This window comes from Lissotriton helveticus, chromosome 1_1, assembly GCF_964261635.1.
Source record: "Lissotriton helveticus chromosome 1_1, aLisHel1.1, whole genome shotgun sequence".
NCBI classification, from domain to species: Eukaryota; Metazoa; Chordata; class Amphibia; order Caudata; family Salamandridae; genus Lissotriton; species Lissotriton helveticus.
Window position 1 is genome coordinate 85,788,946 of NC_136057.1, and position 14,799 is coordinate 85,803,744.

The 14,799-nt window shown below is 44.5% G+C and overlaps 1 protein-coding gene across 5 annotated transcripts in view; it reads left to right on the plus strand.

Moving 5' to 3' along the window:
• LOC144752729 (uncharacterized) overlaps window positions 1-14,799 on the plus strand; it is a 135,216-nt gene that overhangs the window by 72,215 nt on the left and 48,202 nt on the right. For 2 of the 5 annotated variants that reach the window (XR_013594154.1, XR_013594162.1), the window contains exon 6: window positions 6,391-6,561. Coding sequence is in view for 3 of the 5 variants with exons in the window: in XM_078640615.1 (XP_078496741.1) it covers window positions 7,778-9,067 (1,290 nt within the window). In the remaining 2 variants the exon portion in view is untranslated. Of the gene's footprint in view, window positions 1-6,390; window positions 14,654-14,799 lie in introns of those variants that run through there. The other 3 variants (XM_078640711.1, XM_078640666.1, XM_078640615.1) reach the window with 2 other exon arrangements.

Sequence of the window (14,799 nt, forward strand, 5' to 3'; positions counted from 1 at the left end):
GATCTTACAGATCAAAATACTGACAGTAGGAGTGACAGTGTGACACCCCAGACGAAGAGCTTGCACTCTATCTATCTATCGCCCACACTCTATCTATCTATCTATCGCCCTCACTCTCTCTATCGCCCTCACTCTCTCTATCGCCCTCACACTATCTCCCTCACTCTATCTATCTATTGCCCTCACTCTATCTTTCTTTCCCCCTCACTCTATCTTTCGCCCCCACACTATCTATCTATTGCCCTCACTCTATCTAACGCCCTCACTCTATCTATCGCCCTCACTCTCTCTATTGCCCTCACTCTATCTAGCTATCTATCGCCCTCATTATATCTATCTATCTATCTATCTATCTATCTATCTATCTATCTATCTATCTATCTATCTATCTATCTATCTATCTATCTATCTATCTATCTATCTATCTATCTATCTATCTCCCTCACTCTCTCTATGTATTGCCCTCACTCTATCGCCCTCACTCTCTGTATGTATTGCCCTCACTCTATCTATCTAATTAAAAGCCATTGTTATTTGTAATATCAGTACATCTAAGTCGTTTAAATACAACACATATTGCATTACAAATGCGATAGGTGTCACATTTGCGAAAGTTAAAACTACTGGCATTGTAAATGACAAAGCTATTAATTTCGCTATTTTCAAAACCAACACATAAATAAAAAATGTGTCATTTACAATACCAATAGCTCAAACTTTCCTAATGCGAGACTTATTGCATTGCAAATGCTTGTTATAATGCTTGTTATAATTACAAGGGTGTGACAACACCACATAACACCGTAGATCAACTTCCTATAGATGGTTGAGATTGCTTTTTCGGTTAGGGGATTAGTTAGCAGCTGGTCCTCCAGTGGGGATGCATCAGGCAACTTCTCCCCTTCCCAGATGTGACCATGCAGAGCGTGACCCTCCTACAAATGTCAGAACCGTTTTTAGTCACCTAATTCAAACTTTTGTTGTAGGATCGTGAAGGACACAGACGCCTGTCCCCTCCACACATCGCCCGGCCGCTCTAAGCTAATCAATCCCCATTTTGTGAAGCCCTGCAATCCTCCCACTGCACTTAAGAGATCACCACCATACAGTGGAATAATTTCAGTCAGCTTACCTTCTCAGCCTAAACACTTGGTAGCCTCTCTCCACACCCTTACCACTGTTTAGGTATGAGTAGGTAGGGCGCACTCATACTTTCTTTGATACAGCACCAGGGTGGGGTAACCTCTCTTGCCCATGGTCAATCTATCTACCCGGTAAGCAGGATCCTCACGGTCCACAAAAACCCAGTTGTTGACAGCCATCAGTTGCGTGGCCCAGTAATACTTGAGAATGCTCCGAACCGCCGGTCCACCTTAATAAATTCCCCTCTGCACCTTACTCAGCGCGAAGTGCCACCATCCCACAACAGGAGCCAAAGTTCTCGGTCTACCCTTTGAAAGAAAATGTTTGGTGGGATCTTAAAGGACGTTTTTTTCACAATGTACAGGAGACCCTCGAGGGTCATCACTTTAAATAGGACCACCCTACCCAGTAAGGAAAGCGGGAGCGCCCGCAAGTGTGGGGCTTTCCAGCAAAGCTGGTCTAATTTCGGAAGTATGTTTCTGCCTGTGGCTCTCTTGTAATAAACACGCCCAAATATTTAAAGCCATGTAGTGTCATCCGAACTGTGCACCTAGAGTGCAGCCGCAGGGTCCCTGCCACCAGTAGGAATGTTAAGGACTTCTGCCAGTTGATCTTATATCCTGAATAATCTCTAAATATGTGAAAAATGCATAGGATTCGTTCACCGAGAAGGCTGATTACGTGTCCTACAGCAAAATGTCAGCGTAGAGGGAGATTCTCTCATCCCACTCCTGATCAACTGGAATACCCCATATGAGAGGTCCTGGCGAACCCACGCACGCGTGAAGAGCATAGGAGACAAGGAACATCCCTGTCGGACGGCAAAGACTCGGGAGACTGTTTTATTGGCGCGCATGCACGCTAGAGGGGCCACATACAAGAGATTGACAGCAACACCACTGGTTCAGCAAAGGAATCCCCTGTTGGATGTGATAAGCCTTCAAGGTGTCGGAGATATAAGCGCGTTCCTTGGTGTGGCATAAATCCTGATTGATCAGGATGAACCACTGTGCAATTACTGTCTGCAGGCAGATCGCCAGGGCCTACGCAAGGACCTTAGTCTCAAAATTAAGCCGGGAGATAGGTCTATAAGACCCACACTCAGTTGCTGGTTTGTCCTTTTTTGGGATGACACCACCTCAGATGTTCTTTGGTCCTCTGGGAGACACCCTTATTTTCAGGCAGTCTGAAACCTCCTCTGGAGGCACTCCCTGATTTTATCCTTCATGCTTTTATATAATTCTAAGGGGAGCTCATTAGGCCCTGTTGCTTGCCCTGTTTGCAAGGTTCTTATTGTCTTATTTATTTAGTCTTCTGTCAGTTCGTGGTCTAGTGCGTCTCGGTCCTCATTCATTAGCATTGGCCGAGTCAGGTCTTTCAGGAAGTTCCTCCCAGTATTTCCTTACCCTTGTTGTCAGTGTCCTCAAGGATCACTGGCTATAGCACGCAAGCTGATTCAACAGGCCGCCCATTCTCCTTAAAATAGAAGTCTGCTCCATCTCAAATACGAGCTTTGAACGTCTTGTCTTTTAAATATCACAGATCAACCCTTGGGGGTAGCATGAAGTCAACAACCAGACCATCGAGTTGCACCTCCACCAGCGAAAGGTCTGAGATTCTTCCTGCTATGTGCATAGCAGCTCTAAAATCATCTTTATTGACAGTCTGGGTGAAAGGATGGTGCAGGCATGCCAGACTACCATGTGCTGCAGACAGGTGCGTCCGGTTCTGATACCCTCTTCCCCTCGAGGGGCATTTAGGAGTATCATGAATATAGTATAGGGTCAGTTCTGTCACTCCAGTCACCCCAATGCGTATATGCCCTGTCGTAAGCATCTTACCCTTTCACAAGATGAGTCAGTCTTGTCTGGGTCTCTTTCCTGTTTCCCGGCACTTGAATGGCACGCCCGAAGACTCGAGAGAGCATTGACCCACCGGCAGGCTTTGGTGGAGCGCTTTTGTCCTGGATATAGTGCTTTATTCAGTAGGGCACCCACTCTGTCTTTTCTTTGCAGTTGCCAGAAGATCAGCAGTCCCAAGGTAGCAGTCACACCTGGCCTGTCCGTAAGTGCAGCCCCTCTGGAGGCCCGACCATCAGCAATTGAGCCCACACTGTGGCCGGCTGGACCACAGGCGTAAGCTCAGATAGGGTGTTCGACACTGGAGTAGTTGTAATCCCTCATGGGCCTCTGACACAGAGTAGTCAGAAATCCAGCAGCTAAAAGCCCAGCACAGGCTCTACAGGAAGTCAGTAGATTCAGACTCTGTTGTGTTAGGAATTTGGCAAATGCAACCTTGAAATGCCTATTGGCAGCACACAATCGTCCTACTGGACCTCGACAATCATGTTGTCGTTACGTTTTATTTTCTGCCTTGAACTTTTGGGAGAGTCTTGGCATCCCTCAGACTAGCTGGTCCTGCTGGATGGCTTTCCGGCTCGCCCTACAGAGAACGAGGATAGTCAAACTCCCTTCCCTTTCTTACCAGACAGGCAGGCTTCTAGGCAGACTTCTAGGCTCTTCAGGACAGGTACACAGCTTCTCCATTAAGTAATTCAGCCTTCAGATGATGTCCCTTCAACTTAGATAAACTGTCAGGCTGACACCATCCCTGGTGTCACAGCAGGCACCTGAGTACTTTGTAGAGCACATTATTCCTTGGTAACAGAGGACTTTGAACTCGGGTATAAATGAGGGATAGATGGTCCCACTTGTATACACAACTGGCAGGCAGGAGATGCAGTTTACTCTGTCGCACTCTCACATTGCATTTATGCTACGCACACCAACACCCTAATCACGCACTTGATGCTAGTGCAAAGTCTGTGCACAGGCATAGAAATGGAGCATAACATGGGTGTGTCAGTAGAAAGCCCCTCCACTGACCATGATGCAAAGATCTTATCAGGCTATTGATCCTTACAACAGGGTGCATTGCCACCACTGCTCTATCTGGTAAACCCATGACAGTCCTCTGCCTTAAATGAGGGCACACTTGGTGTGACCCTCCAGGTCCCAGGACCGTTCCAAAACCTCTCATAGTCCCTTGTTAGAAGTTGCACAGTACTGGGGTGGCAGAAAAATCTCATGTAATTGTTTTGTGGTAGATTTACCCCAGTAACGTACAGTTACTAGTTTGGCGCTATGGACTGGGGAGTTGCCACGAGGAACAGATTCTCCTGCCCGTCATACCACATGCCATTCACTATTTCATAGTGTTTTTCTTCTTTTATTTACCACTTGTTTTAAGCAGGTGGTAGATATATGCATGTGTTTGGTTGGGGGGAGATGGGTGAAGCAGGGGAGGGAAGAGGAAAGCATTTTCTAACAGAGGGAAGAATTGTGGGTTTCCCCCAGTTAGTAAAAAAACCAGGATAAGCCTTGGCTGCTTCTGCTGCACCCAGAGTCTTGTGCGTCTTTTCAGTCTAATTTTTCTGTCTGGAAAAAAATGGTGTCCTGTTTTTCTGCACCCGATTACATCCAGGTGCAGAAAAACCCAACAACTGATTTTTTTTTTTGTAAAACCTTTTTATTGATTTTTGTTAATGGAAATAATGTTCACAGTACATAATAATGCGACGAAGGTGATACAATAGTACAGACATGCCCGTTAGATGTATACAATATTCCACAGGCGCGTGGAGTAGGGGCATGGACTGCTTAGAACTGATGTAGCTTGAGCGCAAGGAGAATTTGGTGGAAAGAAACAGGGGGACTACGTGTGGGGTGAGGGAACTTGGTAAAGAGAGCAGTGTCCCTGCGAAGGGAGGGAGAGAGAAAAGAGAAAAGAGAAAGCCCCGGAGGGGAATGAACTAACTGGGGAGGAGGGTGGGCGAGAGGGATGTGGACTGAGCCAAGGGAGCTGGGCAGGCGAATTGCACTGAGCGCATCTACGGAGTAAAAAAATCGTGGGGGGGGGGAAGAGTGGAGTAGAACAGAGCGGAGGCCGGAGGGGTGGATTCGGAAATGGGGGGGGGGGCATGTCGATTATTCCCTATGAGGGCATCGATGCCGTCCGGGGCGCGGGCGTGTTGGGAGGGGCTTGGGGTATCACGCTGTTGATCTGACAGAGATTCGTGGGATAGCGTGGCCCATTCTAGGGAGATAGGACGCTTGCGCTGACCTGTAGCTTCCTCCTCCCGAAGGGCATCCTCTTCCGCTGCAGTCCACTTTCTCACTGCGCCCGCCCACGTCTCTAGTGAGGGTCCAGCTGGCGCGCGCCATTGCATGGCTATGTTCCTTTTGGCTAGAAGCAAGGATAGCGCAGCATATCTGAACTGCACCTTGTGTGTTTTTGGCCTGTGGAATGTCCCCAGGGGGACTGCCTCCCAGGAGTCCAATACGAAAGCCACTGAAGTTGCGCTGCTAGGAAGTACGATTCGAAGTAGGGGGCACCCAGGCCCCCCTGTGTGGTGGATAGTCTAAGTTTGGCGAGGGCTATTCTATGCCGACCATTTCCCCATATAAGGGTGCAGAGCAGCGAGTCCAGTTCGCGGAAAAAACTTCTGGGAGGCACCACCGGGTGGTTGGTGAAATAATACAGTAAGCGAGGGACAATGATCATTTTTGCCAGGGCTACTCGCCCGATGGCGGCTAGTGGGAAGTGTTTCCAGAAGCCCACTGAGGCGCGGATGCCAGCGAGAACCTTGCCATGATTGCCCTCAAAGATGTCGGCGGGTGAACGATACAGGCGAATCCCCAGATAACGGGGGGAAAAAAACCTACCAACTGATAATCAGGTGGAATAAAATGAACACATGAAAGAACGCCTTAATTTCATTGCCCTTGATTCATACTCTGGACCATAGTTGAGGGATAGGTCTAGGCATAGTCCTCGCAGCACACAATAGATTTGTGTGCGGCAGAGGCCAGAACTCAAAAGTCAGGATACCTGATACCAGTAGGTGGTAACTCAGGGCAGGGGAAAACACCTGTTGTCCGTGTCCGTATTCTTTTTTAAATATCTGTTTGGTGCCAGTCCATATGACTTTAATTTCTGCTTTGGGATTCTATGTTACAAGTCCATAGGGTACATGTATCCTTTGTGAGCTTAATAAAATGTTGGAAATTCTACAAATCCTCACTCCTACATCAAAGTACTCGCAGGCTACCATTCTACACTCTGCTCTGTCTGAAGAACAGCTCAACATTTTCAAATTTCTGCAATTCTGCATTGATGTGGCTTGTAAATTATTTATGGGGAAATTTACATGTATTATGTATTAACTATTTAATTTTAATACTATAGGTGATTGAAATTACGGACGAAGAAAGCAAGATTTAGCACCAGGCAACTGAATGTTAGTGCCATAAGAAGGATTATTTTGAAAAACTGAAGGACATGCAGCATTCTACGTTTAAACAATTTCCAAAATCTAGGTGTGGCGAGGAAGTGGGAGCTGAGGAAAGTTCTATACCTGTAAGTGAAGTCTCAAATTTAGCATTTCATTAACCCAGAGCAAAGTCATATCTGTCCACACAGCATCAGAAATATTCCCAGAAAGACCAATCACAACATCCTCATCTGAAATATTATCAGAAAGACAAATTGCTTCAGCATGACAGAATAACGTACATCTAAAGCACACATGATCTAAAGCATCATGTAATTCCAGAGAGGAAGCACACACTGCATAAAAGAAAGATATAACAAAAGGTTTCTTCTGCAAACCATCAAAGAAAAGACTCTAAAAGGAGACTCCGAAGCTGACACGTTAACAACCAAAAGATTGGAAAATCGCCTTTGTTCAAGAACCGTTTTTAACCAGTTACACAAGTTTGAGACTATCTGCCTCTGGATAGTATACCTTGACCCACTCTGCTTACTCTTGCGAAAACCTTAAAAATTCACCACTTTATTGTTTTCATGACCATCTCAGATTGTTTCCTTTTTAATGTGTACTGTTCTGTAATTCTATGTAAATCGCCTCAACATTCTGTTGTGCAGGAGTGATATGTAAAACTGTTAAATATAAAAATGGATTAAATGAGCACCATTGCGCTATAGCTAATGTAAATAAATCCTCGTCTTCAGAACTACACCTTACACCAAACATAGAAAGGGTAAACGGAACTGATTTTCTGCGACTGGTGAGCCACAATAGTACTGTGCATGTTCTAATGTTCTCAGTTACTGCCATTACGCCAGTGCAAAAAGGTACTTCTCAGTTTAATCATTAAATATCTGACTAACACCTTATCACTGCATTGCTAAGAACCTATACAAATAGATTTGAGAAAAACTTCAGTCACAAAATAAGTTGCTGCCGGAGAGGCTATAACCAAGAGACTATTATCGGCTAGAAACATTTCGACAGGTGTTAGAGGGCTGCATCGAGACATATTTTGCTCAATTCAAGTGTTAACAAGATTACACACAATTTCTTTTAGAGATAAATACTGAACATTATCTAAACAAGCCCGACTCTAAAATCGGGTTCACTCGTACCGTGGCATATAAGCAAGAGAAAACTAAATGTAACTCTAGGAATACACCTTATAAAAACACATGCTGTGAGAACAAATTCAGTGTTCAAACCCGCCTCAATCAAAGCAAAATAACCCAAGTTGGGGAAATAAGTTACCTGTGCCAAAAAAGATTCAGCCATCAATCTCATCTTACTGAATTTGAGAGAATGCACACTGGGAAAAACATCTCTCAGTGCTCTGAATGCCAAAAAAGTTTCAGCAGTAAATATTATCTCACTGAGCATATAAGAATCCACACTGGGGAAAAACCTTATCAGTGCTCTGAATGCCAAAAATGTTTCAGCCTTAAATCTAGTCTCACTGCACATGTGAGAATCCACACTGGGGAAAAGCATCAGTGCTCTGAATGCCCAAAAAGTTTCAGCTGGAAATCTCATCTCACTGAACATGTGAGAATCCACACTGGGGAAAAACCTTATCAGTGCTCTGAATGCCAGAAAAGGTTTAGTATCAAACCAAGTCTATATCGACATGCATTAACCCACTCTGTGGAAAAACCTTACCAGTGCTCTGAATGCCCAAAAGGTTTCAACCGTAAATCTTATCTCACTGAACATATGAGAATCCACACTGGGAAAAACCTCTCTCAGTGCTCAGTGTGCCCAAAAAGTTTCAGCTGTGAATCTAATCTCACTGAACATATGATAATCCACACTGGGAAAAACCTCTCTCAGTGCTCAGTGTGCCCAAAACGTTTCAGCAGTAAATCTTATCTCACTGAGCATATGAGAATCCACACTGGGGAAAAACCTTATCAGTGCTCTGAATGCCAGAAAAGGTTTAGTATCAAACGGAGTCTATATCGACATGCATTAACCCACTCTGTGGAAAACCCTTATCAGTGCTCTGAATGCCCAAAACATTTCAAACTTAAATCACTTCTAACTGCACATTTGAGATTCCACACTGGGGAAAAACCTTATCAGTGCTCTGAATGCCAGAAATGTTTCATTGACAGAAACAGGCTCACGCTGCATATAAAAACGCACACTGGGGAAAAACCTTATCAGTGCTCTGAATGCCCGAAATTTTTCTGTCACAAAGGAAGACTCACTAAACATACTAGGACCCACACTGGGGAAAAACCTTATCAGTGCATTGAATGCGACAAATGTTTCAGTAATAAAAGCCGTCTCACTCATCATATAAGAACCCACACTGGGGAAAAACCTTATCAGTGCTCTGAATGCCAGAAATGTTTCTATGACAAAAGAAGACTCACTAAACATACTTGGACCCACACTGGGGAAAAACCTTATCAGTGCATTGAATGCAACAAATGTTTCAGTGATAAACGCAATCTCACTCAGCATATAAGAACCCACACTGGGGAAAAACCTTATCAGTGTTCCGAATGCCAAAAATGTTTCATCCGTAAACCTGATCTCACTGCACATGTGAGAATCCACACTGAGGGAAAAACATCAGTGCTCTAAATGTCAGAAAAGATTCAGAGGTAGAGATAGTTACATGCACCTTAAGAAAACGCACCATCAAAAATTATTCAGTGCTCCAAATGCCAGAAAAGCATCAGTTTTAAACACAATCTCACACTACATGAGCAGACGCACTCAGGGGAAAAACATTACCAATTTCTGTGAATGCCAGAAATTCCTATTTGATAGGCACAGCCTCTCTAACCATAAGCAACTCCATACTGATGAAAAACCTCCTGAGTGCTCTGAATGCCAGAAAAGCTACAGAGAAAAACGCTATCTCACCATGAGAAACTCCACACTGGAGAAAATCCTTATGCCATAAAGGTTGAATCTGAAAGACAGAGTTATGCTTTATGAGAGATCCCACTCTGGGGAAAAACCTTATGAGTGCTCGAAATGCAAGCAAAGTTTTGGTTACAAATTACTTCTCACTTGACATGAACCAACTCACATGGGGGGAAAAAGCCTTGTGTGTTCTGAATGTCAGATAAGGTTTAGTCTTGAATACAATGTCACTTCACGTGAGAGAATTCACACCGGACTAAAGCCTTATGCAGGAGGGGAAAGCCAGAAACGTTATACTCAGAAAGGAGATTTCACTAAACATGAGAAATGCATCCACATGAGGTGAAAAGTGAGGCGTATCTTGAGTTGCAGAAAAGCTTCTAACAACCTTACTTTACATGAGAGAGCACATGTTGTAGTTGCAATAGGATTCATCAAGAAACTCTTGCAGGATAACTTAGGCTGCCCGCATGCAACCTCCAAAGAAATTTCAGGTCTTGAAAATGTTTTAATTGCAACAGAATCCACAATTTAAGTATCTTAAAGTTACAAAACTCTCAAGGTCTTTACTTCACACAGAGAAGTGTTAGTACTTGCAAAAATCAACTAATTACCAAAAAATTCACAATATTAATGCCTTAAATTTTCTCCACTCAAAAGGTTTCTACTCACCCTTGTTTCTTAACATATGACTGAAATCTATATTTTCATGATAAGATTAAACCTAGGCGGTGTTCCTCAATGAAGAACTCCGCGAAGTGTAAAAAAAAACTCCGCCGCTCTACGTGGAGTTCTACGAGCAGCATAGTGTGTTAGGGTCATGCCGTTCGTGGTGATTTTGATCTCCGATTGTTTGTCATGCCCTGTAAAATTAATCGTGAATGGCATCATGTGCAGCGCAAGAGGGTGCAACTGCTTTACTCGAGCGGCAGCTTTGTCAATGCGAAGGAAGGTTTCTCAACGCAGGTGCTAGTGACCTGCCGCGACCTTTCGCGTTGAGAAATCCGACAACGAATCTCGCCAGGAAGTGGATTTTGCTCGCCAACTAGACCTTGGCGAGCGTGAGCAAGGAAAATCTCATCAGGAGGTGGATTTTCCTCGCTCCAGTACATGACGTTGAAGAGCGCAAGCGTGAAAAAAAACCTTGCTACGCTCCACGGTGCAGAGTTTTTAGGAACTCCGCGAGCTCCGCGGAGTACGCGAAACTCTGCAAGCGGAATTCACCACCCGGAATTAGATAATATACAACAGCAGGAAAACATAACAAACCAGTTACTTGCCTTCAGTAACGCTCTTTCTGGTGGATACTCCTTTACCTACAGATTCCTTACCGTGTGAATATTCCCCACACGCCAGACTGGATCCTCAAACTTTAAAGTAGTCCTGCTGCACACAGTAGGAAACATCATGCAGCTCAGTGTCCCATCATCCTGCTCCAGAAGTGACAAGCGTAGATGCATAGAAGCACTTCCCATGTGCACTGTGAACAACTACAAAGGTCTGTGAGTTCATTATCTCAGAGGTCTGTATCACATATGCAGGCCCTGGGCAGATATTAATTCACCATTTTTATCAAGATTAGAATTCAGATGAAGTCTTTTCAATTCCAAAAATTCTAATTGTGTTCTCAGCAGCAAGTGTATATATAAATCGTTGAGGGATGACTGCGCAGTGCTAAAGTTGAAAGTGATATGATAATAAAACAGTCCGATCCACATTTTTCACACAGAAACAGGGGTGTAAATACTTTTGTACAATACAAGTTAAGCAAAGGCGATTCTTAGAAGATATCATTTATATGAAATAGTCCCTGTATAGTCAATGTTTCAACCGTTCCAGTTAATTACCATGGTCTTATCAGGATGGTATATCGCCGCTTCTCCTTGGATGCTTGATTCCGGTCTGGTAAAGACATGGCTTGGTAGTTCGGACTGGACTGTTCCCATGAGGCACAGGGTCAGAGCTGATTTGCATATAGCCAGTGTCTAACCCAGGGTGGTGTGGAGTGCAAAAAAACGATGGATTTAGGCCCAGATCCTTGTACTGGGGTGAATGAATGACATTGTTCTACATTCTGTCCATCAACTGTGTTTTTTGCAATTTTCACCCCGAGTGTGCTGGGTATGCTCAGACGTGAGTCCCAGGCTCTCCACACTACTGGAGTCAAGCTATCCAGGCTGATGAAGGCTGATAGCCAGAAACCGGTCCTTGGATGCTTGATTCCGGTCTGGGAAAGACATGGCTTGGTAGTTCGGACTGGACTGTTCCCATGAGGCACAGGGTCAGAGCTGATTTGCATATAGCCAGTGTCTAACCCAGGGTGGTGTGGAGTGCAAAAAAACTATGGATTTAGGCCCAGATCCTTGTACTGGGGTGAATGAATGACATTGTTCTACATTCTGTCCATCAACTGTGTTTTTTGCAATTTTCACCCCGAGTGTGCTGGGTATGCTCAGACGTGAGTCCCAGGCTCTCCACACTACTGGAGTCAAGCTATCCAGGCTGATGAAGGCTGATAGCCAGAAACCGGTCCTTGGAGGCTTGATTCCGGTCTGGGAAAGACATGGCTTGGTAGTTCGGACTGGACTGTTCCCATGAGGCACAGGGTCAGAGCTGATTTGCATATAGCCAGTGTCTAACCCAGGGTGGTGTGGAGTGCAAAAAAACGATGGATTTAGGCCCAGATCCTTGTACTTGGGTGAATGAATGACATTGTTCTACATTCTGTCCATCAACTGTGTTTTTTGCAATTTTCACCCCGAGTGTGCTGGGTATGCTCAGACGTGAGTCCCAGGCTCTCCACACTACTGGAGTCAAGCTATCCAGGCTGATGAAGGCTGATAGCCAGAAACCGGTCCTTGGATGCTTGATTCCGGTCTGGGAAAGACATGGCTTGGTAGTTCGGACTGGACTGTTCCCATGAGGCACAGGGTCAGAGCTGATTTGCATATAGCCAGTGTCTAACCCAGGGTGGTGTGGAGTGCAAAAAAACGATGGATTTAGGCCCAGATCCTTGTACTGGGGTGAATGAATGACATTGTTCTACATTCTGTCCATCAACTGTGCTTTTTGCAATTTTCACCCCGAGTGTGCTGGGTATGCTCAGACGTGAGTCCCAGGCTCTCCACACTACTGGAGTCAAGCTATCCAGGCTGATGAAGGCTGATAGCCAGAAACCGGTCCTTGGATGCTTGATTCCGGTCTGGGAAAGACATGGCTTGGTAGTTCGGACTGGACTGTTCCCATGAGGCACAGGGTCAGAGCTGATTTGCATATAGCCAGTGTCTAACCCAGGGTGGTGTGGAGTGCAAAAAAACAATGGATTTAGGCCCAGATCCTTGTACTGGGGTGAATGAATGACATTGTTCTACATTCTGTCCATCAACTGTGTTTTTTGCAATTTTCACCCCGAGTGTGCTGGGTATGCTCAGACGTGAGTCCCAGGCTCTCCACACTACTGGAGTCAAGCTATCCAGGCTGATGAAGGCTGATAGCCAGAAACCGGTCCTTGGATGCTTGATTCCGGTCTGGGAAAGACATGGCTTGGTAGTTCGGACTGGACTGTTCCCATGAGGCACAGGGTCAGAGCTGATTTGCATATAGCCAGTGTCTAACCCAGGGTGGTGTGGAGTGCAAAAAAACGATGGATTTAGGCCCAGATCCTTGTACTGGGGTGAATGAATGACATTGTTCTACATTCTGTCCATCAACTGTGTTTTTTGCAATTTTCACCCCGAGTGTGCTGGGTATGCTCAGACGTGAGTCCCAGGCTCTCCACACTACTGGAGTCAAGCTATCAAGCTGATGAAGGCTGATAGCCAGAAACCGGTCCTTGGATGCTTGATTCCGGTCTGGGAAAGACATGGCTTGGTAGTTCGGACTGGACTGTTCCCATGAGGCACAGGGTCAGAGCTGATTTGCATATAGCCAGTGTCTAACCCAGGGTGGTGTGGAGTGCAAAAAAATGATGGATTTAGGCCCAGATCCTTGTACTGGGGTGAATGAATGACATTGTTCTACATTCTGTCCATCAACTGTGTTTTTTGCAATTTTCACCCCGAGTGTGCTGGGTATGCTCAGACGTGAGTCCCAGGCTCTCCACACTACTGGAGTCAAGCTATCCAGGCTGATAAAGGCTGATAGCCAGAAACCGGTCCTTGGATGCTTGATTCCGGTCTGGGAAAGACATGGCTTGGTAGTTCGGACTGGACTGTTCCCATGAGGCACAGGGTCAGAGCTGATTTGCATATAGCCAGTGTCTAACCCAGGGTGGTGTGGAGTGCAAAAAAACGATGGATTTAGGCCCAGATCCTTGTACTGGGGTGAATGAATGACATTGTTCTACATTCTGTCCATCAACTGTGTTTTTTGTGCCCATAAGGCACTGCATCAGGTTGGCCCTCGCTTCCTACAAGATGTTCAAATGATATGCCCCTTCTCGTACTCTATGGTCCAGCAATACAAGGCATGTATGTGTACCCAGAATAAAAAGTGTCCATTGGGGAGGGAGACGTTTCTCCTACTCCGCCTCCAAATGGTGGAACTCTATCCAATCATTTGAGGTCAGCCTAAACTATTGAAGTTCAGGAAGGAACATAAGTCTTTTCTTTTCAGCCCATAGTTTAATGTTCTCATCTAACTGCTAGGCCAATGTTTAGGTATTTTATATCCCGTACTGTCAGGTTTCAACTAGTGCCAGGACGCCTTTTTGGTAATCGTGCGCTTGATTTAAAATTTATTTAAAATTGTTGATCTCCAAAAAGGCCTAAATCAATAAATTGAATTGAAATTCATGTTTTTCATTGTAATCCTATTGTTGGAAAATATGTGATTTTTAACCCCATGAGGCGGTTCCTTTCCAGAAAGCCTTCAGGTTGTAATCATGAGTCAAATAATGCTGAGGAGGTTAAAATATTCAAATTGAATTCTAATTACACCTGAAATGTTCATTGTTCAATATATTTCTCTTAGTATTTTAATGTGAGGACTGTATTACTTAAGGAAAATAATTAGTATTTCTTTTTCTATATGTAGGAAGCATTACATTAATGAAACCACTGTATCCTACCTTCTTTGTTTCCTTTCCTGTTCTTTATGAACGTTTCTATTGTTGAACTTTAAAGATTGCCCGAAATTAAGAATTGTGCTCTACATAACTTTTCTGTGTTACAGTTTGTTGACTTCTATGTACAACGTTTGTCTCTTATGTGTATGGCAACTGATGTTTTGTTTTGCTTTAAAAATCAGCTTATGTTTATTAGGTTTTATTATTCAATAAAATGTTTCAATCACAACAAATGGTAGTTGATATGTATTTACAACTGCAGCATTTTTATACTATGGGTCAGTTTCAAAGGGGCCAAAAATATGGTCTGTGGGATGACGGAGGACCACATTGGCATCAGCAGGGAGAGGTTTGGGCAGGTGATTGGGGATACATGTTA